General features: G+C 47.8%; 2 protein-coding genes across 5 annotated transcripts in view; both read right to left on the bottom strand.

Annotated features, from left to right (window-relative positions):
• Window positions 1-9,901, bottom strand: part of C11H5orf49 (chromosome 11 C5orf49 homolog) — a 17,294-nt gene extending 7,393 nt beyond the window's left edge. Inside the window, exon 1 of the mRNA XM_021208791.2 lies at window positions 9,619-9,901. Within this exon, the coding sequence (XP_021064450.1) occupies window positions 9,619-9,870 (252 nt within the window). The 5' untranslated portion in view covers window positions 9,871-9,901. The remainder of the gene's footprint in view (window positions 1-9,618) is intronic.
• A 5,172-nt stretch (window positions 9,902-15,073) lies between these two features.
• Fastkd3 (FAST kinase domains 3) lies at window positions 15,074-24,995 on the bottom strand. Of its 4 annotated transcripts, none has more exons than XR_002380899.1 (7): window positions 24,857-24,995; window positions 22,178-23,641; window positions 21,921-22,006; window positions 19,219-19,393; window positions 17,717-17,880; window positions 16,872-16,986; window positions 15,074-15,473 (listed from the first exon to the last, which is right to left on the bottom strand). XR_002380899.1 is itself a non-coding variant. In XM_021208520.1 (7 exons), exons 2-7 carry the CDS (start codon window positions 23,616-23,618, stop codon window positions 15,375-15,377), a joined length of 1,986 nt encoding a protein of 661 aa, XP_021064179.1. In that variant the 5' UTR covers window positions 23,619-23,641; window positions 24,599-24,995; the 3' UTR covers window positions 15,074-15,374. The 4 variants fall into 4 exon arrangements, 3 of the variants coding, with proteins under 3 accessions (XP_021064179.1, XP_021064178.1, XP_029400026.1); XM_021208520.1 differs by having other exon boundaries at window positions 17,717-17,786; window positions 24,599-24,995; XM_021208519.1 differs by having other exon boundaries at window positions 17,717-17,786.
• Between the last annotated feature and the right edge of the window lie 13 nt (window positions 24,996-25,008).

Below are 25,008 nucleotides of genomic sequence, written 5' to 3'. Positions count from 1 at the left end.
CTGCTCTTCCTCCTGCTCCTGCTCCTCCTCCTGCTCCTCCTCCTCCTCCTCCTCCTCCTCCTGCTCTTCCTCCTGCTCCTCCTTCTCTTCCTCCTCCTCCTCCTTCTCTTCCTCCTGTTCCTGCTCCTCCTCCTCCTCCTCCTCCTCCTCCTGCTCTTCCTCCTGCTCCTGCTCCTCCTGCTCCTTTAGTGAAGATGTGTGACCAGTTCTACCCAATGGATTGTGATCTGAAGCGACCTGTGATGTCTCAGCTAGAAGTATGGAAGAACCAGCACCCAGAGCCAGGCTGCCTGGAGTGGGAGCAGCCCATGAGGTGGCTGCTGAGTGATTTAACAGTGCAAGGGCACACTGCCGACCCCACTGGACCTTTTGCAGGAGAAATCAAGTCGCTGAGCTCGGTGGGGTTGTTCGTTGACTTCAGCAAAACTGGCCTTGTCCTGACTGATCCAAGGGGGTAGCTGAGGGAGGCATTTTCCTCCTGTGGTCTGCAAGGCCCAACCTCCACTCTAAGGTTGTGGGGTTTTGTTACATCCTGCACCTTCCCCCCTCCCCGCCCCCACAAGCTCTCCTCTTTCCAGAAGTTACACTCTCACACAAATCACGAGTGTAAGGTTTAGAATAAACTGGGACCCAAGTCCTTTCTTTTCTCCTCCTTCTCCTATGACATCAAATATAAACATGATCTTCTTTATCAGAACAAATCACTTAAATTCTGTGGGAAAGAAACAAAAGAGATGTGCATACTTTCATAATCTTTTTGACAATTTGACACATGCTTATACATACATGTATATGACAATGTACTGTGATCATATTCACCCGTTACCCTCTCTCATCTTCCTCCCACACTTGGACAAGATGACCCCTTGTACTTCCGTGTGTGAATGTGTGTGGGGGTATGTATGTGTGTGTCCCACTTCCCTGTGTGAATGTGTGGGGGGGTATGTGTGTGTCCCACTTCCATGTGTGAATGGGTGTGGGGGTATGTGTGTGTCCTACTTCCGTGTGTGAATGTGTGTGGGGTATGTATGTGTGTGTTCTACTTCCATGTGTGAATGTGTGTGGGGGTATGTATGTGTGTGTCCCACTTCCGTGTGTGAATGTGTGGGGGTATGTATGTGTGTGTCCTACTTCCGTGTGTGAATGTGTGTGTGGGTGTGTATGTGTGTGTCCCACTCAATTTTGTTAAGTGCTGTGTGTGCTTTAGTTAAAGCCTGTGTGTGCTTTCTTTTTTGTTTGTTTCTTCAAGGTAGAGTTTCAGGGTTTCTCTGTGTAGCCCTGGCTGCCCTGGATCCAGGCTGCCTCTGTAGACCAGGCTGGCCAAGAACAAAAAGATCCACCTGCCTCTGCCTCGAAAATACTGGCATTGAAGGCCTGTGCCACATACTTTTATATAACTGCCATGAGAATGATACTATAGGCTCACCAAACCCATTTCTATGTGAGAGCAAGTTAGAGTCAGCTCTCTATTGTCCTGTAGTAGCCTGGGCTAGGAAGGTGCCAAGGCATGCCATCTCTAGGCATATAGGCTCAATCTCTGTGTATGAATAATTCAGGGGATTCAATTAATGACTCCGTTGTCCTGGAGACTACTGGGCTCTGTAAACCATGGAACCACTGAGAGAGAAACCAGGCCTGAATAAGAATAAGCCAGTCAATATCCAACATGAACAGAGAAAAGTCTATGTGATCCCATCCCTGATTGAGAAGATTCCAGCAGGTAATGGCTACTGAGGGATGGAGAGTCAATTTTGTTCAGGAGTATGGATTATAGGAGTTTGGCCCAATGCTCCCAACACCAATGTGCATATGGGGAGCACTGATTTGACTCAGGTGAGTCACGAAGAGGAGGAGGAAGAGGAGATGGAAGAGGCAGTGGAGGAGATGTCGAAGGAGGAGGAGGGAGAGGAGAATGTAGTGGTGGAGAAAAAGAAAGAGGTGGAGAGGTAAGGGGAGGAGACAGAAGAGGAGGACACGGAGGAAGAGGAGAACAAGAAGAGGGAAGAGAAGGGGAAAGGGGAGGAAGGAGGAAGAAGAGAACAAGGGATGCGGAGGCGGAGGAGGAGGAAGATGAATGGGGAGGAGTGGGAGGATGAAGATGAGGATGAGGGAAAGGGGAGGATGAGGATGGAGATGAGGAAGAGGAGAAAGGAGGAAGGAGGGAGAGGTGTCCAAGAAAGGCTGCAAGTAGGGAGGGGAGCTGAATATGATGTCAAATGTGTCATATTCATATACATAATTATCAGTGAATATATAATAAAATCCATGTCCTTTTCAATTAAAGATATAAATAATCCTCATTATAATTTTTATATGTTTTTAAAAGAGGCACAGTGGGTTGTCAAATCACTGCACCAAGAGCTTCCCAGTACTGACATTGGGCAAAACATGAGAAATGAATCAATGCCTGTCATATTACACTTATTGTCTTCATCCCAATGTTGCCCTTTTATGAAACTAACCGCTCAATGCAGGAAAAAAATCTACCTCATTAGTAGTGATTGCAGATTCCTTTGTTGTAAATATTCTCACTGTGGGGGTCTGGAGAGTTGGTTCCATGACTAAGAGCAGTTATCTGTTCAAAGGATTTGAATTTGGTTGACAGCCCCTGCATAGCTGATACCCATCTGTAATCTAGTTCCAGGGGATATGATACCCTCGCCTGGCCTCTGTGCGCACCAGGCATACCTAGACATACATGCAAATGAAACGTAAACAAATAAAAACATGTAAGAATAAAATCTAAATTAAAAAAAATATTCTCACTAGTGCCAGAGGAGGGCAGCCAACCAAGCATAGAGTTCAGACATGATGCTTGTGAGAGCAAACTCTACCATGATACTGGTTAAGCGTCTGGGTTCCTCAGGCATGGCCTAGCCCATGCTGACGACAGTGAAAATTACTTGTAAGTGGCTGCTACGCCTCTCTTCACAGCTACTTGCCCACAAGCATACGACCTACTTTCGAAACTGTAAATCTCCAAGGTCATTGATTCTGTAAGGGCTTTGTTTGAGTTCTGGTAAGCCCAGAGCATCTTCTTGGGAGTCAGGCCCGTAGGCTGAGCTAAGAGAATGCAAACAGTAGTCATGACTCTGTAATCTAGAAGGCCGCAGCTTGTCAAGAGTGGGTATCAGAACCTTTGAGGGACTATTCTTAACTGTTCTCCACGGCTTGCCTGAGGACAAGATCCTGTTCCTTCTCCTGGCACACTGGGATCATAAGCGTGGACGATTTTTACAACTTCTCAAATAATCTAAGGATATCTGACTCTTGAGCTGAAGTCGGCAGAATTCCTCTCAAGTGACTCACGTCTGTCTCATTCTGGAAGAGTGGGTGGAGTCCATGCATTCTGCCTTAGTTCTCAGGCCCACCCCACCACTGAGGCTGGAGAGTCAGCCTTTGCTGTCTCTGTCATTCGTGTACATCGATCACTTCTGCTGGAGCTGGAATGTGATCCCTAAGAGCTCATGCGGTGGAGCTCGGTCCCCAGGTGACAGTGGTCTAAGATGGTGGCATGTGGAGCTCGGTCCCCAGGTGACAGTGGTCTAAGATGGTGGCCAGAGCCCATCAGGAGGTTCTTAGATCATTGAAAGCACGGCCTTGAAGGGACTGGGGGTACTGAAAGCGGCTGCTTCCTGGCTACAGATGTAACTACTTACCCTGTCATGTCTTCCACTACCACCCCTGCGCTGAGATGGTGCAACCCAATGCCAGAGATTCCACAAGGCCAAGGTCGGCTGCAGAGAATTCTAGTCCTCAAAGTTCTCATTAGGGAGATGAAGAGTTGGTTTGATATATCATCTCATCAAACTGTGGCACAAAATACGTGAGCATACCCTGCCACCCGCGCAGAGCCGGCTGAGCTGGGTGCTAGCACCTGAAGCAGAGGTGGTGTCACTGCAAGTCTAGATTAACTCTGGTCTACTTAGAGAGTTCAAGGCCAGCTGGGCTACATTATCAAATCTTGTCTCAAAAAAAAAAAAAAAAGCCAGGCACAGTGGCTCACAGTTACCATTCCAGAGTTGAAAGGTAGAGACAGGCAGACCCTTGGAGGTCACTGGGCACCCACGATTGCTTCCTTGACAATCTCCACATCAGTGAGGGACCCTGTCAACGCTCAAGGTTGTCCTCTGGCCTCCATATGCATGGACATACAGAGACATGTACACCCTGCATACACACCCATGAGAAAACTGCAAAGCAAACACACGTTTGTGTGATCCTCTGTGTGTGAACACAAAATCAGAGCTATATCATTGCATGTAGAGGCATGTGGCCAAAAGATGTGCCACGCCTGTTTGTGGGCAGTGTTGCTGGTAAGAACGTCCTCCGTGCAGAAAGACACATGGGTCTCCTCTCTCTTCCTCACTCCTCCCTCGTGGCTGAGCTCCCACGAGAAGCTGGGCCCCTCCATTTACAAGATTCCACCTGACTGGGAGGAAGGCTCAGTCTTGCCCTGATTCACTCTAGGACATGCCACTCCTGGGGACAGGTCACGGGACAACAGGCTTGCAGCTAGCACAAGGTGAGAGGCAGGTGTGATCGACCCTGAGTGTCTCCTGGGTAGAGTACTAAACCACACATACTCCAAACAGAAACCTCTGGTTTACTAAATGCATTTTTCGAAAAAGGTGGCTTAGGCATCCCGTTCCATATATTCATCCCTCTTTTAACTACCATGCAGCAGGTGTTTCTGGAATGCCCAGGGTATGCCAGTCTCTTTTCTGATTGCTGAAGAGATAGCGAGACAAAAATTAGCCCCCTCCTGCCCCACCCACCCCCTACCCCGGGGCAGCTGATAATTCACTAGGGGAAGAACCACAGTGAGATAAGCAAGTGGAATTTTAATAGGCTAGATAGGAATAGGTGCAAAGGAAAAAGGAGAGATGAGTGGGGAGGGGTGGGCCTGCAGGAAGGTGCTCTGCATTCTAGTAGCATGGCTGTGGATCTACTGGACAGCCAAGACAGGACCCCTAGACCCTACCAGGAACATGGCCACAGAATGGTTTATCTTCCTCTACAGCCGCTTTAGAGTACACGTTCTCAAGGACACATGATCAAATATGATGGCTGTCTAAGGTGACAGGGCACCATGCGTCAGGGACCGAGGGAGCACACCCCTGTGTATTGGACCCTGACTGCCGTCCTTAGGACTCTCTCTGTTTGCAGCTCTGGACAGACTGTGTGAGCCTTCATACGCTGGAGGTTCTTACTGCACTGGACAAAGGACACTCTGCAGGCAGGGAGGGAGAGCTTGTGGCATATAAGGACACCATCAGCCCTCGCCTCCACATCCGCGATTCCACACATGCAGAAGGGATTCTGGATAATCCCAGCAAAGCCAGAGTGGGGCCTGTGGAACACAGCTTTTCTCAAAACAGCTTTCCACCATCCACCCTAGCACGCCGGAAAACACATTCTAAAGCCACTTAGGCGATTTCTTTTTAATGTCACTGTTATACTTTGAGGGATTTAATCAAAACCTTCATAAAAGGGCATTCTCCTCTGACTCGGCTTTTCCATTTCAGGGGGCAGAAACGCTGTGCACAACAGAAGGAGAAAAAAGTAATTTAAAAACGCCTTTGAACTGAGTCTGCTTGCAGCCTCTGGAAGTGTATTTCTCAGGGAAAGACAGGCAGCTAGAGCCCCCTAGGGAGCAGTGCCTGAGCTGGCCACAGTTTAGATGGTAGCATGAGAGGACAAATTTATCATCCTTATTCAGCCACATTACCGGGGTTTTAAATAAGTTTGCAGCCTGCAAAGCACGGCTGTGGTGGACTCCCTGGGGTGGATGAGTTAGAAGATCAGGGACACTTGCCATATGCTCATCTTTACTGCGTTCCTCTGCATTCCTCTCTGAAGGGAAGGAGGGCTGGGTACTTCACGGGTGGGCTGCTGCGAATGGACAGTTACTGAAAAGAAACTAACCATTAGGAGCTACAGCCAAAGAACAATTGCTAGCTGTATTTACACTGGGTGTACTGTATCTCATGCCACACTGGTTAACTTAAATCAAGTGTGTGTGTCTGTGTGTGTGTGCCTGTGTGTATCTGTGAGTGTGTATCTATATGTGTGTTTGTGTGTCTATGTGTATCTGTATCTATGTATCTGTATGTATCTATGTGTCTGTAAGTCTGTGTGTCTGTGTGTGTGTGTGCATAAGTCTGTGTGTCTCTATGTGTGTGTGTTTTATAAGTCTGTGTGTCTCTATGTGTGTATGTCTGTGTGTCTGTATGGTTTGTGTGTGTGTCTATAAGTCTGTGTCTCTATGTGTGTGTTCTGTGTGTCTATGTATAACTGTGAGTGTGTATCTATGTGTGTGTCTGTAAGCCTGTGTGTCTCTATGTGTGAATATCTGTGTCTCTATGTATGTGTGTCTGTAAGTCTATGTGTCTCTATGTGTGTACGTCTGTAAGTCTGTGTGTCTATGTGTGTCTGTGAATGTGTGTGCCTTTGTGTGTGTGTGTATGTCTGTGTGTCTGTGTGTGTTGTGTGTCTGTGTCTGTGTGTGTGTCTGTGTGTGTCTGTATGTCTGTGTCTATGTGTGTCTGTATGTGTCTGTGTGTATCTGTATGTCTGTGTGTCTGTGTGTGTCTGTATGTTTGTGTGTCTATGTGTGTCTGTGGATGTATGTGCCTTTGTGTGTATGTATGTGTGTGTGTCTATGTGTGTAGGACTGTGTGTCTCTATGTCTATGTGTGTCTGTGAGTGTGTGTCTGTGTATAACTGTATGTCTGTGTGTCTGTGTGTGTGTGTCTATGTGTCTGTGTGTGTCTGTAAGTGTGTGTGCCTTTGCGTGTGTATATCTGTGTGTGTGTTTGTGTGTCTGTGTCTATGTGTATCTGTGTGTGTGTGTATATATTTGTATGTCTGTGTATATCTGTATGTGTGTGTGCCTTTGTGTGTGTGTGTATGACTCTGTGTGTATGTCTGTGTGTTTGTATGTCTGTGTCTATGTGACTCTATGTATGTGTGTGGCTGTGTGTGTATGTCTATGTATGTGTCAGTATGTCTGTGTGTCTCTATGTGTGTGTATCTATGTGTGAGTGTTTGTGTGTGTTTGTATGTCTATATGTGTGTGTGTATGTATGTAAAAGCTGATATCTTAATTTTTGATGTCTGTATGTCTGTGTCTATGTGTGTGTGTATCTGTGTGTATCTATGTCTGTGTGTCTGTGTGTGTCTATGTATGTGTCAGTATATCTGTGTCTCTCTGTGTGTGTATGTGTCTGTGTCTATGTGTTTCTGTGAGTATGTGTGTGTCTTTGTGTGTGTATATCTGTGTGTGAGTTCTGAAAGTATTAACATTGGCTAGCACATGCCTTTAATCCCAGCACTTGGGAGGCAGAGGCAGGTGGATTTCTGAGTTCAAGGCCAGCCTGGTCTACAGAGTGTGAGTTCCAGGACAGCAAGGGCTACACAGAGAAATCCTGTCTTGCTAAACAACAACAACAACAAAAACAGTAGCTGGGATTGTGTTGTTGTTTTGCTTTTCATCAAAAAGCACTCTACTTTGCATAAAGGAAAGTTTCCTGGAGCTGCTCCTTATCAGACAGAGCACCTGACACCCCAGTCTATCTCACGTGACCTGGAGAACAACTTTGTCTCTATGTTGGGAAGTTTTCCAGACCTTACACAAAACAGAACTTATTTTTAGCTAGTACAAGAAAGAACCTTCTACGGTGTTTGTCCACGTGGTATGCATGAAATACCAATATGAGCCGTTTTTGCTCATAAATAGCCACTGAAACAAAGCCATGCCCATGATCCTTCCATTCCATAGTTAACCCAAGAAGCTGCTTCAGATTGGGTTCACAACATACCCAAAGCATAACCTTCCTAATTCAATAGCTGACTCCGCTCTTACCCTGAGGGTCTACGCTTCCACTTAGGCTGTGTTTATTCCTCGATGACACGCCACTGCTCAGGGGAGGCAAGATGCAGTCTAAGACCTGGGTCCCAGGTCTGTGGGTGAGAAATGGCCAGGGCTAGGACAGAGTTCTCAAACTCCTGGGCACCCAGACTCTGCTGGGAAGAGTGAAGAGTTGAGAGTTATCCTCCTGTGTACCCAGAAACTGCTGGGTATGTCAAGGAGTTGGGAACAGGGATGCAGGCCTGCGATGAGCCTGGGGAGAGAAGGGGGGCTTAGCTCCGAGTGAGTGCCAAGATATGGAGAAGCTGGAAGAGTGCCTCCTATGGGAGACTTAGGCACTGCTCTGTATGATGAAGTCATTTGAGAGGAGAGAACCTTAATTAATAAACTGCCTCCATAAGGTTGGACTGCAGGAAAACCTGTAATTTTCTTAATTAGTGATTGATGGAAGAAGGCCCAGACCATTCTGGGAGGAGCCATCCTGGTCTGGTGCTCCTGGGTTCTACAAGAAAGCAAGCTGAGCCAAGCCATGGTGAGCAAGCCAGTAAGTAGCATCCTTCCATGGCCTCTACATCAGTTCCTGCCTCCAGGTTCCTGTCCTGCTTGAGTTCCTGCCCTCAACTGCTTTTGAATGATGAACTGTTCTACAGGACTGTGAGTGAGATAAATTCTGTTCCTACTTTGCTTCTGGCTGTAGTGTTTCTTCACCGCAACAGTTCTTACTGTTTCTACCATCTGGAGGGAGGATGTTCCCCACACCCTGGATCTTACAGGCATTGTAACTAGGACCAGCGCTTGTTTCCACTGCTACCTCAGACCTGATGCTGACAGACCCCAGGAAGCTGAGCCACCCTAAGTAGAGCAGCCCTGGCATTCCACTGACCCACTGACAGATCATGGGTGTAAAGAATGACCCAGTGTCCTCACCGTACTCACTTAGGACAAGTAGTGGCTTCTCCACTGTTCCCAGAGGGACAGCTCATCCCAGTTCCCACGCTCAGGACACACTTCACTTGCATCAAGCTCACACCTGCCCATCCTCACTCACTTCCTGCGGTGTCTGCACCGGTTGTTGTGATGGCTACATTCTTGGTGTCCTTGTACCTCAGCCCAAGGCCTCTCTCTTGCCTGATAACCATGCCTGCCTCACTAGTATCAATGTATCAAATTACCCTTCACATGGGGCCCTGACCCAGACTCTGGTATTTAACCCTAGCCAACCCCAAGACCAGTTCCACCTGCGATCCACCGTTCCGCACTATACAGCTTCTCTGGACTCTGCAGCTCAATGCAGTTTGTCCCGGGCACCACCGTCTGCCTAGAGCTGCACCACCTCTGATGCCTCTAGTAGTGTGACCCCACCCCCCACCCCACCCTGTACTTTGGCTAGCTTCCTTTGACACTATCCAAAGCACTTAGTCCTTCCCAACCCTCTAGTCACAATATTAATACACCTGAAGCCCTGTCCTATCACTGACCAGACAGCTACTGTAATGTGGCCCCGCCCCAGGCCTCTCCCTAGCACTGAAGCCCCGCCCTTGCCAGGCCCCTTACCGCCCCCAGGCCCCTCCCTGAGAGTGCGGTCCCCGCCTCCCTCCCGCAACCCCCATCCCCTCCAGCACACACACACACACACACACACACACACACACACACACACACACACACANCACACACACACACACACACACACACACACACACACACACACACACACACACACCCGCTCTGTTGGACCTGCTCACCTGGCCCTCGCGACCGAAGTAGCTGAGCTCCTTGGGGCCCTGGTGCCTTGGCGGGATGTAACTGAAAGCTGGTAGCGCTGAGATGGGCAGAGGTCGGGGTTTGCCCCGCAAGGTTTCAGCGGTGATTTCCTCCTCCTCTTCCCCCTCCTCCTCTTTTCCCTCGTCTCCAGCCTCCTCTTCCACCTTTCCCTCCTTCTCCTTCACGCGACCGGGGTCCATCGCCCTCCGCTCTTTCTTGGCCAGTTCCTCCATCAGGTTATGTGGCTTCTGAGTCCCTCCAGGCGTCTGCATTCGGCTGTTGCCTGGCAACTACGCCTAAGTCTCAGCATCCGCTTAGTGACAGAGGTTGGGACGTTCCTTGACGCCTCCTTCTAGGTTCTTTTCACCACACCCTGAGAGAGACCTGGCTTTCCAGGTAGGAACCGCCTGAGGGGCCACACCCAATCCTCTACATCTGATTCCCAGCACAGTTTGTTGCAGTCTCGGGGCATTCTTTAGCCTTGCAGATCACGACAGAAAGCTACTATGTGTCAAGATCTGAAGGTACAACCCCGAAACAAACAGCCTTGGAGAAGTCAGATGACAAAAATGAGAAAGGCTTCAGAGGTCCCGGACAGCGCCATCCAACAGAAAAATGTGGGTCACGTCAATATAGCACATACTAGAAAGGTTAAAGGCACGGAAGCATGGGCCGCACACCTGTGCCTCCTGCTTAGCTGCATTTCCTATGTGGGCAGGGCATAGGAGTCAAGTTCATAGGATTTAAGGCAGCTCTGATCATGCCCCCTCCTCAGCTCCAGAAATCCCACTCCTTCCTTTCCTCTATTCCCAGCTGGCAGATTGCCTGAGTAGACCATGAGTCAGGAAGAAAAAAACCAAAAGGCCAGGAACTTTTCTCAAGGGCTTTAGACTTGCTGGAAACCATTTAGTGAGGTGGACATCTCCCTGGAGCTTGGAGATAGATATGTAGAAGAGAGTCATCGCCTTTCTCCCATGAACGGAAGTCACAAGAGCATATCTGTTAATGGTATCGTCCCTGTGAAAGTATCAGTATACCCTCTGTAATCTACTCTCAACCTTTCCCACCTCTCCCAGCCTTTCCAAAGACAGAGAGGCCAGCTGAGGCCCTTTGCAAGCCTTGCATAGATGATAAAGCACACACGCTTGAACACAAAATATGGTGAGAACTTAGTTCAGCATAGCCCAGACTGAAATTATTCCATTATAGAAACCCCTTTCACAGCCATTCAGACATTAATTCTCCTAGATGCAATTTCATTCGGCAGCATTTTGTTAGCAGCGAAAGAAAACTTTACTAATAGCACTTTAGTTAAACACGATCTCTAGTTAGCTTTAACTGTCAGGGCCTCATAGCCTGGAGTCACCTGAAAAAGGAATCTCAATAGAAGGGTCACCCATATTTGATTGTCCTGTTGCCATAGGAGGGCCCAGCTTACTGTACATGTACTAGTCCCTGGCAAGGAGGTCCTGGGCTGTATTTCTTCTTATAGCTAAGCATGAACCTGCAAGCAATCTAGCTAGCAGCGTTCTTCTATGGTTTCTGCTTTGAGTTCCTACCCTGAATTCTCCCAAGGATGATGGACTGTGGCCTGAAGTGTAAACCAAATTGAACCTTTCCTCCCCTGAACTGCTTCTGTTCAGAGTATTTTAATAACAGCAACGAAGGGGGAATGAGCATGCATAGAAGACAGGCTCTTTTCGGGGCTATGGCTGCAGGTGTAGAGACAACTGCAATGGGTCTTTCAGCCTGACTGAGATTAAAATAAGGCTCAACTACCAAGTCTCACAAAGTTCCTGAAACTAACGAGATGCACAGGACATCTGCCAGGCAGCCTCGGCAAATGAGACCTTGGAGCTAAGGAGCAAGTTTGGTGATAACAGATTAAGAGAGGAAAAGTGAGGGTATACGGGATCTGGCCAAACCCACCTGGCAGAACACCTCCTGAATACAGACCTGGTGACCAGGGACTCATGGAGGATTGTGGATAGTGCAGACCTAGTGAGGAAGTCTGAGCATGGTTAGGAGTGTGTGTGTGTGGGGGGGGGGGGGGTTCTTGTTATACTAACTTTCAGTTCTTTTGCTAAAAATTGTTCAAGGAAAATGCACAGATTGCCTGTGCATGACATGTGGGATGGAAAACAAACAACTATTCACCTCAGTCAGTGAACCAAAGCAACAATCACATCAAAGTATCACTTAGAGGATGTGTTTATGGTTAATTACTTACAGGAGTGTACAAGAAGGGTTACTTAAAGAAGCGAATACAACTAAAATAATCTGTGTCAACAAAAGACCCAGCCCAGGTGTCAATTCACAAAAGTTCAAACTATTGAGACCTCTGTGTGACTTAGAGACGTCTCCACAGGTTAGAGAACCTTCTCCAAGCAGCTCAACTTACTCTTTTCTCCCCCAGCAACCTTTCACTGCTTTCATAACCTTAGCGAGATGCCCTGTGTATCTTGTTAGTTCCAAGAACTTTGTGAGACTTGGTAGTTGTTTAGATCCTGAGCTCATGAGCATTTTCCTTTCTCTCCTGGAGGGAATATTTGAACTTAAAACTTCCAGGTCTATGAAGAGACCCCCTCCAGAATGGAACATTTGAACCCACAGGAAACTGCTAAACAATAGGAGACGATTCAGAACTCTGGGCAAAGTTGACCAGGCAAAGAGTTTGTCATTTTATTAGACTGAAAACTCTCCAGGTATTTAACCAATACCTGACATTATGAATGATGGTCTATTATACTTACAGACAGGAGCATGTTGCCCTCTGAGAAGCTCCATTCAGCAGCTGACTCACACAGATACAGACAACCACAGCCAAATAGTGGATTGAGCTTGGAAACTCTTATGGAAGAATAGGAGGAAGGATTGCAGGCCCTGAAGGGGATGGGAACTCCCCAGGAAGACCAAGTCAACTAACCTGGACCCTTGAGGCTCTCAAAGTGTGAACCACCAACCAAAGAGCATACACTACACGGGCTGGACCCGCTGCTCTTTGGTGAGAAGGGAAAGGGGGTGGGGGAAGGGCTGTGGGAGGAGGTGACTGGGGGGAGGGCTCACTGAGCAGGATGTAAAGTAAAACAGTAAGTTTCCATTTTAAAATGTGGCTTTAGCTTGAGTTTCCTCTAAATTTGAGTCTAACTAGGGATTGGATGTTATTGAGTTATTTAGGTAATTCCAGGGGATGGGGGAAAGGGCCAGGACAACTGAGAAGAAGCAAGAGAGGCTGGATCAGTCCATGATGTTGGGCTGGGACCTGGAAATTGCATGTCCTGAAACCCTGAGATTGACTGTCACCTGAGATTCCTGCTGATCTCCCCCACCAACACACACACACACACACACACACACACACACACACACACACACACACACACACACACCCTGGGTTCTCCTTTCGCTCAATCAATGCCGTAAACTTTGCTGCCCCCTAGTGACCATCTCAGATATCACTGCCACTTCCAGAGTCCCCTGGTCTAACAATTTTCACCTATTTTCTTTTTCACTGCACTTTTTAAAATATAACAAGATTAGACCTTATTCAAAATTGTTAAATATGTGCTACTAAGAGCTACTGCCTGGATATGCTTGTGGTCACGGCAAACGGACACAAAGACTCAGAGGCACAGAGATTCAATGTATAGGGAGACCTAGACATGACACTTGGTGAAGCCAGAAACCATTTATTAGCCTATTTTTATAACACAGACACTCTCAGGATTAAAATCCAAACAGAGTTGGGTTAAGTCTAGCATTCTTTCCTGGGAACGTTCCCTTTGCTTTGTACCAAGCACGGTAGCCAGGGTCCCTGCTGTGTCCCAGATCCCAGCTCAGCCTACAAACCAGTCTGGGCCTGGGCAGATGGGCTTTACACGTGCTTCCAGAGTGCCACTGCCATGTGAGTGCCCCTGCTATGTGTGTGTGATTCGACTAGTGTAGTCTTTACAGGTTTAGCTTTCTTGTGGTGAGCCTTAGCATGGCTAGAATGCTTATATGAGGACGCACTTCAAAGAGATGGTCATGTGACGGGGCAAGGACCGAGACACACCCCGATGGAGGACAGCAATTTAAAAAGGTAGCAACACATAAATACACACACACACAACCAATGGAAGAAAGCCATTTAAAAAGATCACATACACACACACATAATGCACATGCAAGTGTGCACACGCGCGCGCGCGCGCGCGCGCACACACACACACACACACACACAGTGGGAAGTAGGTCATGTGTCAATGCCAGGAACAGAACAGACTAAGGCTCCCCAGGGCACTACAGAACACATGAAGCAGCAAAGCATTCTTTCCTGTGTCTTCAAAGGTGCGTATCTTGCTGGTACCATGACTCTGGACTCCTAGCCTCAAACTGTGAGGTCTGATATTTTATTTCACCACTGTGACCCAGACAATTGCAGAATCTCTAAGGGCATAAAACAAAACTTGTCCTGATTTGCTTGCTATGGCTTTAATAAACCCATGACCAAAAGCGTACATTTTAGTTTGTAGGTTACAGTCCATCACTGGGAAGCAGAGAAGGAGCTCAGGAAGAAACCCAGAGGCAGGAACTGAAGAGAGGCCGTGGACAAAGACACTTACTGGCTCGCTCGCTTCCTGGTTCTCTGCTCGGCTAGCTTTTCTATAGGAATGGTGCTGCCCACAGAGGACTGGGCTCGTCTGCATCAACCAGTCATTTAAGAAAATGCCCACACAGGCATGCCTACAGGCAAGTCTGGCCTGGACAACGAAGTTCCCTCTCCCCAGGTGACTGTCAACTGAGGCTGTTCTCCACATCAATGTCCCACATGGCTCGGATCCTGCAGGCCAGAAGGATGTCCTCATAGCTCACACAGATCGTATGGGCCACAGAGGATATCTCATGTATATCTCAGAACCCACAGGCCAGAGGGATGTCCCACCACCACAGGTATTTTCCTCAGGCACTGAAGCACAAGTCCATGACCAGCAAGTGAGGAAGTGGAGGTGAACCCAGGCATCAGGATTCTTGAACAATTCTTACTACGCTGTGGCCTCTCAAGACCATGCTGGGACAGTGTGCTTGGCCCTGCCTAAAACAAAGACATGGGAGTATGACGTGCTCAGCAGAGTGGAGAATGGTAAGCTGTACTGTCCCTGTGCGAGCGAGGTCACAAGCCCAGCTTTCTAGCTTGTCTCACACCTGTCCGGAGAGGGAGACAAATAGGGGCCACCAATGTGCAGTAACAATGCAGCTTTCTCCCTCCCCCTCTCTCCCCTCTCCTCTCTCCCCCTCCTTCCCCCTCTCTCTCCCACTCTCCCTCATGGCATCCCCAACCCCAACCTAATCAGCTCTGCTCTCCTGCTTCCACCCTTCTTACCAAATATCATTCCCACCAAAACAGAAGTGAAAGATTTCTTCCTTACTCTTATTAGAAACAAGAATACACACCTCTAAAAAGCATATTTTGATTAGCAGGTAACTCTTAAAAACAAGACAACATTTACTTGTTACATTGCTTTATTGCATTTGAATGATCCTGCTTGATGTGGTGAAGGCATCTAAGATACTAGCATTAAATTAATTCCAAATTGACCACCAATACACATATACATGGTATAAGAAAAACCGCAGACCCTTTTCAGATCCCAAGTCTGTAAACATAATTTCCATAGAGTGGCTAATTCACAGATTAAACTGTCTCTCTTACAAATATCATCTTTTTCACTGAGAATGCTGTAGTCAGATTCCTCTATTACCAGTGGACAGTGGAGCTTTGAGAAAATAGCTTCCTTTGTAAATAGTCCACCAACTCAAGTCTTGATGTAAGCAGCTCCAGCTCATGATAGGGAACCTGTGGAAGTAAAACCACCGTTAAAACTCCTGGCGACTCTGCTGCCCCTCGACCTCGGTTTTTATATCCTCCTCCACCAGAGGAAGGACAAAGGTCACACCTGACGTCTGCCCCTGGATTTCCCAGCACCTAGAGCAAGACTGGCCCAGACGGGCAGCTGAGAGAGGATGTGAAGGTTAAGTTTGAGCAGAGTTTAGTACTGAGGGGAGGCCGAGGAACCACTAGGCTTTTCATAAAGCCAGAGATAGCCCAGCTACGGAAACACCAAGGGCAGAGAGAGAAAGTGGAGAGAAGTGGAGGGCTTGAGATGGGATTAGAGGTGAGGGGTGGGGCAGGGGAAGAGAACAGACAGGGATGGGGAAAGAGGGAGGTAGGAGGGCTGGGGAGGGACCAGAGCTGGGAGCACGGGCTAGGTGGCTAAGCACGTGTAAGAAAGGTCTGAAGACACATTTTAACTGTGTGCAGACTGGGTGATGCATGGTCCTGAGCAGGCCATGTGCCTGAGGGGTCTATGTGTACAGACTGGATAATACAAGGCTCCAGTCACTAAGACATGGAAGTCTCTGGTTTAGGCTGCGAGCAATAAAGCAGCAATGGTTTCTGAGCATACACTCTACAGCTAGCTTTTAGAAAATGAATGTGGTAATGAGCAGGACACCATGGGAAAGCCACCTGAAAGGTAGAGAGCAGTACTAAAGAGAACAGGAAACGTGTCCATGTTTACTACAACCCCAAAGCAGACCTTACAAAATCCCTATTGAAAACATGTTAGAAAGATGAAACCCTGAAGCCACCTTGCTAAATCTTCCCATAAATCAGACAGAAACTGAAGCGAAAGCTACTCCAGTAACAGGAATTCCGAAGGTAGAGTTAAGCATGTTGAAAAGTGGTGTGTACCACTTTAGGAAACACCAAGCTTTGAAAATTCTAACTACAAAATGTGAGTCAAGTAATTTAAACCGAATCAACAAACTCCTAAAATATAAACTAGACTGAACATTCATGGTCTGCTAAAGTGTCAAGCCACTTAAAGTAAATTAAAATAGAGGCTGGGCCTGTAAAATCCATGAGCAGACAACGTCAGGGAGTGCTTGAGAGCTAACCCCACCCTTGCTTAGATTATAGATGCAATCAACACCCAGCTTGGGCCTTTTCTTGTACATGGAGTCGACAGAACAGAACTTAAGCGAGCAATGCACAAGTCTAACTAGGGGCGTTCCTACAAGACCTCAGACAACAGGGCCCCACCTCTCTTCTGCTTTGCATGGGCTGCAGTCACTCCAGTACAGTCTTTAGAGTTGGACTGTGTGTCCGTGTATGTGACTGAAAGAGCAAATGTTGGTAATGGGCACTGCATTTTGAAGGAGAAACAAAAAACAGAGACAGGTGACACTATACCTGAACAACCTGGTAACCAAGTAACCGCAGGTGTCTTTGCTTAATGGCCTCTTTTCCAAGTAAGTGTTTACTGTCCAAGCAAAACCGCTGTGGCCCATCAATACACAGCGCCACCCTGAGAAAGCAAAGGTAACTGTCATTTATGAAACGATTCAAAGTTCGCCTTACTTGCCAGAAATGATCCGTCTAGCTCTATGTGTCACTGTTATTTGTAAATGAATCATGAATAGGTTGTCCTTAAGTTTGTTGAAAACACATTTACACTTATTATTGCTTACTAAACAAAAGGATTTCTCCCAAACTGATAGGGCCAGCATTTATTTTCACTTGTTTTCCCTTTCCTGAAAACCAATTCCTTTCTCACAGCAGTCCCCCGATGATTTCCCTCCCCCAATCCTTCCAGGTCCTCTCCACCTCTCCTTTATTCCAGATCCACTCCCTTTCAGTCTCATTAGAAAAGAACAGGCTTCTAAGAGGTAACAACCAAACATGGCAAAATATGATGACGCGTATCAAAGTCGGACACAGTACCCATCAGGAGGAGGAGTTCCAAGAGCAGGCAAGAGTAAGGGACCCACCTGTTCTTGCAGCTGGGAACCCCACAAAAAATACAAAGCTAAAAGCTGTACCATACATGCAGGGACCTGGTGCAGAGCTAGAAGCTGTAATATATACAGAAGGGGGCATGTGCAGAGCTAGGAGTCCTGACATATACAGAGACCTGGTGCAGACCCACGAAGGCTCTGTGCTGCTGCTCCAGTCTCCATGGAGCTAAGTATTTTAAGTTCCAGAATCATCAGTTTGCCAGCTTAAGTCTTTAGCTTTCAACCCACAACTTTCCCTACCTTTTGTGGATATCCTCATCCACTGTACACGGCAATACAAATCCATCTTCATCTAATTTAACTTCAACATCTGGCAAGAGAAAGGAAAAATCCCTCAACAACACTATCTTCCCGTGTTCCTGGTGCTGGTTCATTTCTTCCACAACGCCTTTAGAGGGCCGAGGCTGCAAAGTAATGGCCACAACCAACGATGAGAATGGTTATTTAATTGGCCCTACAGACCATCTTTGGACTAAAAAGTCTCACTTACTCTGAAATAGTGGTGTTTCAAGCAATCTACAGAATGCCGAGAACACGTACACTCTCTGCTTCCTTGTACAACAGGGGGCCTGAGTCCTTCAGTACAAAGTAAAGAAAACCCTCAAAGCTAAGCTGACACCAAGGCAGCTGCAGAGCTCGCCCCTGCTTACAGGCCTGCTCGCTGCCCATGTGTCTTAGTCAGGGTTTCTACTGCTGGGACAAAACACCATGACCAAAAACACAAGTTGGGGAGGAAAGGGTTTACTCTTCCACGTCACCAAAGGACATCGGGACAGGAATTTAGACATGGCAGAACCTTGGAGGCAGGGGCTAATGCAGAGGACATGGAGAGGTGCTCCTTACTGGCTTGCTTCCCATGGCTTGCTCAGCCTCCTTTCTTACAGAACCCAGGCAGGGCTATCAGCACACCACCCACAAGGGGCTGGGCCCTCCTCAACTGATCACTTAGTAAGAAAATGCCTTACAGCAAGGGAGGCTCTTCCTCTCTGATGACTCCAGCTTATGTCATGCTGACACACAAAATCAACCAATACAGCCTGTAAAGAGAGCACTCCACATCTCACATGCGGCTCATGAATATGCCACATCTGCTTCCTTCCCTTACAGACGCCACCATCCACTTTGTAAAAAGAGCCCCATAAAGTGAGAAGTGAGATGTGTCCTAAACTTATCTCTTATGATTATTCTCTTTAATGCAACAATCTGAGAGAACAGTTAGGGCAGAGGGACTAACGGGAAGACGTGGCCTCCTTCATAAGTGCTGTACAACAGGACTCTGCAGCAGATGAGGCTCTGTTCTAGGGCCGTCTAATTTAATCACCTAGTGAGCCTCGCATGTCTACTTGAGGTGTGGCTAGAGCGTTACTGTGATCAGGAACTGAATTTACAACTCTTCAAGCGTGTACTTAATAACTCCATATGCTGACGGTGCCGCAGAGAACACAGGCCTGGACTACACCGCGGCCGGATGCCACTGAGCACTTAGGGTCTACTTGCTCCATCAGCCTTGGAGGCCACTGTCCCAGCAGAAAAAGGTTCAGGTGCTCTGCCCAGGACAACCTGCTACCATGAGGCTAATGTGCGAAACCCAACCCCAGAGTCCTGGCTCGACTGCAATTCTGCTGACCTTTTCTGCTCGCCTTCGGGTGAGGGAAGGAAGGTCCTGCCCTGCATCTCACAGATGTTATAGAGTTCAACACGGACAGAATGCTTCTGACACAACAAGCCCCCTAGCTACTTACCTATTGTGTAGCAATAGGGCGTCAGCACCTTCGAAGCAAAATACAATCTTGATCCTAAAAGATCAATCAGTCCAATCACCACAGACTTATAAAGATGGAGATCCATGGGCGTCTCTAGGGAGCAGCATGGAGTGAGGAATGACTTCACTTGATATTTAGGAAGAAGTTTGGGGCCCTAGAATTCATACACGCAAGCATAAAAAAGAAAAAAGATATAAGGCCAGAGTGAGTTGAAGGCTACTGGGACAAAAGACTGACCCAAAATTACTTTATATACATGGAATGTTTCTAAGAAATGGGCACATCATTTTCCCAAAATGACAATACACAAGACGGCTGCTAGAGCTCACATTTTTTTAAATGAGTAAAACACACATGGGACCACTCAGGTTGAAGAGTCTTTGGAATGCTCCAAGATCATAATCACTCTCAACTACAGTTTTTGTTTAGTTTTTGAACAAGGATTTCTCAGTGTAGCTAACTGTCCTGGCCTCAACAGACCTTCCTGCCTCTCTCTCCTGAGTGCTGGGACTACAGATGTGCATGGCCACCAGCACTTGGCTCTCAAATGAAGCAGTGCTGGGACTACAGACGAGCACGGACACCAGTGGCGCTTGGCTCTCAAAGGAAGCTTTCAGCAGTAGTGCTCTAGCTTGCTTTTCTTTGGCTGTAATAAACACCATGACCAAAAGCATGGAGAGGAAAGGGTTTATCTGAGTTTATATTTATACTTCTAGGTCCAGGGCAGAAAGCTCAAGCAGGAACTCAATCAACAAGCACCAAGGAATGCTTACCAGCTGGCTCCTGTTCATCTAGCATTCTTACACAGCCCTGCCTAGAAATGGAGCTGCTACCTATAGTAAGCCACCCCTCCCAAATCAATCAAGACAATGTAGCACAGATACGGCCAATCATATTGAGGCAATTCTTCAGCTGTGGTTACCTCTTCCCAGGTTGTGCCAAACTGATAAAAACTAACCATGGTAAGTGGAGAATGTGGTAAAAGTGACGTTTCAATTTCTAAAGAAAAGGGAGTGGGATCAAACGAAGGGTTACCAAGCTAGCCAGTCACCTGGAGAACAAGATAACCCTTACCACCCAAGGCAGAGTACAAGTCCCAGCTGGTAAAGACGACTAGTTAACCCATGCATTCTGTGCACCCTCTTCAATGTAATCACCACGCGTACATGCACATGAAGACTCTGAGATAAGCATGTTGACACATTATTGTGCGGTGGCCAAATATGCAGATTCCAACACAAATAATGTAATTTTTAAAATTAAAGTACACAAATCCCTAAGTTGTAAGTAGTATGTTAAGATAGAAAATGTAATTTTAAAAGCTGAGTCAAATTTGTGGCAGAACAGAAATGAGATGTTACTGAGATAGGAAACTCAGAAGTTATAGAGATCTGTCTGTAAGTTTTTAAAGCTTCTGCATAGCAAGATCATCAATACTGTTTTTAAAAAATAATAAAAATTAAAGAAAAAAGAAAACACATACAACAGTTCTGTTAACCCTGGTCTCATATTGAATTAGAGCTGTAGAAAGAAATCTAAATTAACGGTAAACATCTGAAAGCAGGATCAAGGCCTTTACTGCTCATTCAAATGCAGTTTGAACACATGGCAGAGCAGACCTTCTCAGGAGAGAAATGACAAGGTTTCAAAGGACTGACCACACTGCAGCTGAGGCGTCATAGTCATGGCTGTCCCCTTCACCTACGGCTGGGCACATATGATGTGTATCCCTGCTAGGGGGAAACATCCACCTGCATCCACAATTCATTCAGGACCTCCCACCTCAACCCACCCATTTAAGAATCTAGTCCACAGGTTTTTAAAGAGACTCTCGGATAGTGAGACTCTCTCTCGCGGAATTCGAAGCCGTGGCCTAGGCTCTATCTGGGACTCAGGAATGGCCACCTCGAGCTGGACAGAAACAAACAGTGCCTGCATTGTCAGTCCCGCCCGCTGCTTCAAATGGGAAAGCAGCACACAGGGCGTGCACTCGGTTTCCCTAAATCTGGGCAGAGACACTGCTGTCTACACTCGCCTTCCGAGGGTGTAGGGGCAGGCAGACATCAGAGCAGCCCAGGCAGCTGTAAAGACTAGAGTCCTGTTTCTTATTCATGAACGTTACTCTTCAATCAGACACTGTGTGAGCACAGAGGGGCAGGGGTGGAAGCCGGCCCCGGGGATGCCGTTTCTAACTCTACACAAGCTCTGTGAGTTATGAGAACAGGCCGTGTGGAAAAGGTAAGCAAGCGCCAGCCGAATGAGAGCAACCTGCTGGGCATGGCTACAGAGACACTCAGCAGTCACTCTGGGCGTGGCTAAGGAGACACTCAGCAGTCACTCTGGGCGTGGCTAAGGAGACACTCAGCAGTCACTCTGACTCTGTCCAGTCTAGAGTAACACAGCAGTGACATGAATGCGAGAGCATGATGGGAAATCTGGTGTGGTGAATCTCTCGTGTCTGATGAGGTCTAAGGAACTACATGGCCAGAAACCCATCTTCTAGGACAAGAATGAGGAAAGGGAAGGGGGTGGGGGGTGTACACAAGATGTCTGGGACCAGTCCAGCCTATGAGAAAGCTCTGATTTGGGACCAACATCAAAGGAAATTGAAGATGTCAGAGAGCACAGAAGATGAGCATCCTGGGGACATAAAGCCACGCCACTCGTGTCTCTGTTCTCACCTTATAGAACGGACACTCTAGGACGGAGGTTAGGAAAAGTTGGGTCAGCTGTGCCAGACTCAATCTGTCCAAATATGACTCTTTACCTGGGGGGGGAAAAAAAAAACTGTTGGGTTGGAATGCTGGCATGTAAATGAGGGATTACAATTGTAAAACCACCCAGTTACTTCCGGAGCAAGCGGTCTGACACGACACTGGAGCTTAACAGTGCCCGAGCACACCCCAAGTTATTACAGCTCACCTCTTAACCGCCTCACCTTGCAGCCGCTGAAGGAAAAAGGGGCTGAATAGTTTTGGCATGAAGTTGACGGGATGGCGCTCAATCAGCGCGCATGAATGAAGGAGCCTCAGTAGCATCTTTGGTGGGAAGTGATGTAAACGGGCAGAGAGCACATTTTCTACCTTCCTAAACAGGGCAGGGGCGTTTGGTGGCACATAATTGAGCTTTCCAAACGGCTCAATTAGCTCAGCAATCTGACTAGGTGAAAGTCTGTCCCACTGGCAAACAACAATCTCTGCCACTGTGTCGAAGATGGGCTTGGAAAGAATCCGCTTCCTGCTGCAGTACCCCATCACAGAGCTGGCCACAGCGGGGTCCAGGGAGAAGCACAGGGCGGCCACGTGTTGCTCTAAGGCCTCTGTGAAGAACCTGTCACTGTGTCCAAAATAGACAAATGCCTCCAAGACCTTCCTGAGCTCTTCGTTCGTTAAACGGGGGAGGTATCTCACAACGTACTTGCCCAGCTTTATAAGCAGTGGGAATGCGTGAGTCTGGTCCAGGGCCACTAAGGCGGTGAGAACATGGCTAATAGATTTAGGGCTCAGGTAGGGAACTATTGAAATGGAGAAGTTGTTTACTGTGTTTAAAAATGTCTGGTGTTTGTCTGCCTCTTCAGGACACGCCTGCAGAATTCTATAAATGGACGCGATCTCCTCTGGAGCAAACGTTTCCACATTTTTACTCTGAAGTTGATGAACAACCAGCTTCAGGGTCTCACCACTCACATCTTGAAGCCTGGCCAGACTTTCCCCAAGGACACAAAGATGGTGGACTTCCAGGTTGCCTCTTTGGAGACGACGTTGGCATTCTGCCACGAGGCTCAGCATCAGGCTACTTTGAGGATCTGCAGGCCACAACGTGAGCAGAGACTGCAAAGCTGTCACCAAGCCAGCATTGGTCAGGTGTGAGGGGTCCCGCTCACACTGGAGGCACAGAGCCTGGAAGGCACGGTTCTCCAGCACTCCTTCTGGCAGCCTCTGCTCGCCATCTCTCCTCCCTATCTCACAGATCCTGAGTAGAGCTGCCGTTGCCAGAGGCACAGGCAAGGTGTCCAGGGAACTTACGAAACGCAGCACTTCCTCAAAGGAGGCGAAGTCGTTTAGTCTCCTGAAAAGCATCTCTTCATCCTCGTTTTGAAGACTCTGTCCCAGCTGGTTCCATTCCTGCGCCTGAGAGGACCATGGCTCGCCCACGGGATGAAGGTCATTTCCATTTTCTGAATGGAAGTTTTTACAGTATGCGTGATGGAATCTGACCCTGAACAGCTCAGGTTGTAGGGAGCAGAAACACACACGGAGGCGATCTGTGACTGCCTTTTGGGCGTGACTGGCAGGGTGAATTTTCAGAGCAACCACAGCTCCAGGTATCCAAAAAATGGACGCATGACAAAAGGCCCTCCGCAGGGTGACGAACGCCATGCCATAGAATTCACAACATGTGACTTAGCATAAGAAAAACAAAAACAAAATCCATGGTCAAATGCTGAGAAAGACAACTTAACAGCACCGTTTACAAAACTAAGAATGAGTATCCCATGATAAAGATTAAAAAACAATAACCTTGCAAAAGTATTTTAAAAACCTAGGTTTACTTTTTCTACCGCGCCAGGAAACAAGAGAAAGCCTAGGAAGGGGGTCCCCACGCTCCTGGTCCTGACCTCCACACCCAATTGGCTGACATCCAACAGTTGCACCATAACTAGCCAAGCCACCTGTAGAAGACATGCACACCCCTTTCTAGGCAGTGTCACTATAGTTTTTTTGTTTTTAATGAACTATGCCTTAAATATAAACTCCTTGAGTCCTATGTGTATGTAAGGATCTCAGATTAATGTTTTACCACAACGTACCTTTAGAAAGCTTTCCTCTTCAAAGGCCACGTTCTATGGACAAAGTTAAGGGTGTGCACCAAGGCATGCCTCCTTTAATATGTTTAAAGTTGGCTGCTGATTAAATAGTCCCCCAAACCCCATAATCATATACATCGGTCACTACACAGGCTTTCGGGCTCACGTGTCTCTTCAGTTTTCAAAAAACCCTATTTTTCGATTAATCAGAACTCATTGACTTGGCTGCGCTCTGGCTCATTCTGAAATTTCTTTTCTGTGGCCCGTGAACACCTAAGTGTTGTCGGGTGCACTGAAGCATCATAGGGCTGACTTTCTGTGGCCTCACTATGTCTGGGTGAGATGCTGGCCCCTAACCCTAACTGCGATCGCTGCTCAGCCTTTACTTTAAGTCCTGCCTATGGACTAGGTTACAGTAATTCAGTTCGTCTGGTTGACGCTTTTCCCGCTAAGGACCCTGCAGCCCAGGGAAACCACCACCGTGTCCAGTGAAGCTGGGCGCGAAGAGGAAGCGCTGGAACTCAAATTCTACCTCCAAATCTCGACACTCACGTGCTGGGGAAAGGAAAAGTCAACGTTGATAATTGCGAGAGAGGAGGAGCAGCCGACAAGATTCAAACTCCGGGTACGAGCCGGGCATAGCATGGCAATTGGCGCTGAGAAGCTGGGCTGGGGCTCACGCACTGATTAAAACCACCACGGAAAAGCAAGCGGAGCAGGGCAACGGCGGAGGCAGGCGCCGGGCGGCCGGACCGGAGCCCACGGAGCACGAGTGGGGAAGCCGGGGGATCTTAACCCCGCGACACTTACCGAGCCGCTCCGAGCCGCACCCGGGACAGGACCGACACGGAGCTGCCGAGCCCCGGGAGCGTCCCTACGCGGACGCTGCCCCTTACCTGGAGGACACCTCGGCGCGTGCGCGGCCCTAAGGCCCCACCCACCCACATCCGGCGCTCAGCGAT

This window comes from Mus pahari, chromosome 11, assembly GCF_900095145.1.
Source record: "Mus pahari chromosome 11, PAHARI_EIJ_v1.1, whole genome shotgun sequence".
Lineage (NCBI taxonomy): Eukaryota > Metazoa > Chordata > Mammalia > Rodentia > Muridae > Mus > Mus pahari.
This window is presented reverse-complemented; position numbering and strand designations above follow the sequence as displayed.

Excerpts from the sequence above, each read along its gene's own strand:
- Fastkd3 (XM_021208520.1), bottom strand. The coding sequence starts at position 23,618 with ATGGCGTTCGTCACCCTGCGGAGGGCCTTTTGTCATGCGTCCATTTTT. Across the intron at positions 19,394-21,920 it reads TAGAGTGTCCGTTCTATAAG|GGCCCCAAACTTCTTCCTAA; the intron begins GTGAGAACAGAG and ends TATGAATTCTAG. Across the intron at positions 17,787-19,218 it reads GCCCTATTGCTACACAATAG|ATGTTGAAGTTAAATTAGAT; the intron begins GTAAGTAGCTAG and ends TTCTCTTGCCAG.